This window comes from Geospiza fortis, unplaced genomic scaffold, assembly GCF_000277835.1.
Source record: "Geospiza fortis unplaced genomic scaffold, GeoFor_1.0 scaffold452, whole genome shotgun sequence".
NCBI lineage: Eukaryota > Metazoa > Chordata > Aves > Passeriformes > Thraupidae > Geospiza > Geospiza fortis.
In genome coordinates, this window is record NW_005054369.1 from 646,918 (window position 1) to 647,769 (window position 852).

Consider the following 852-nt stretch of genomic DNA (forward strand, 5'->3'; position numbering starts at 1 on the left):
TTTTATTTTTCATTATTAATTATTACATTATAAGTTATTAAAATTTATTATTATTATTATTTATTAATAATCATAAGGCAATAGTGAAATGCCTCAGGTAAGGTTAATTTACCTCCACAGAATCATACAAACACCGGGTATCAGACACACGACAGGCTGAGGAAAGGCAATGTGGTTGAATTATGCCAAAAAAAGGCATTTTGGTTTTCTGACTTGCAGCTTTCCAAATTGTTTTCACTATTCTTAAAAATCACTTTTCATGTTGTGTGTTTTATTGCATGTAAATGACTGACTGGAGTGTGTATTCATGAGAGGGTTTTTTTGTTTCTTTTTAGGTGTGCCAAAGATCCCACCTATGCTACTTATTACTCACCCTTCAGAAACACCCTCAGGTTCAAATTCAATGCCTTCCAGTTCATTCAGAGCAATCCAGAGGTTTACCTGCAGTGTGAGCTGGTGGTGTGCAGGGCCTATGATTATTCCTCCAGATGCTACCAAGGCTGTCTTCAAAGGTCCAAGAGAGAGGCCAGCTCTGACCCAGAAAGTGTGATTGTTGTTGCTGGCCCAATACAGCTTTGGAAACCTGAGACAATGGATGAACTTGGGTCTCAGTAAAACTGTCTCCTTTGACAGACAGCATCTTTAAATGCCAATTGAATTCTGGAAGAAACCATGCTGCTAGGTTGCCAGAAGCTCTAGAATAAATATTAGGAATGTGCTCTCTGACTCATGCCTGTTAATCCCAATTCACATCAGTCATCCCCGTGTAACAAAAATGCTCCCTCAGCAGTTCTATGGGGAGTGAAATTTGTGATTTTTAAGCTTTTTGTTCGTAGTTTGTTTTCTTAATGG

The 852-nt window shown here is 38.4% G+C and overlaps 1 protein-coding gene across 1 annotated transcript in view; it reads left to right on the forward strand.

Annotated features, from left to right (window-relative positions):
• Positions 1-615, forward strand: part of LOC102043307 (deleted in malignant brain tumors 1 protein) — a 4,187-nt gene extending 3,572 nt beyond the window's left edge. The window contains exon 6 of the mRNA XM_031059880.1: positions 336-615. Coding sequence (XP_030915740.1) covers positions 336-615 — 280 coding nt within the window. The remainder of the gene's footprint in view (positions 1-335) is intronic.
• The last annotated feature ends 237 nt before the right edge of the window (positions 616-852 follow it).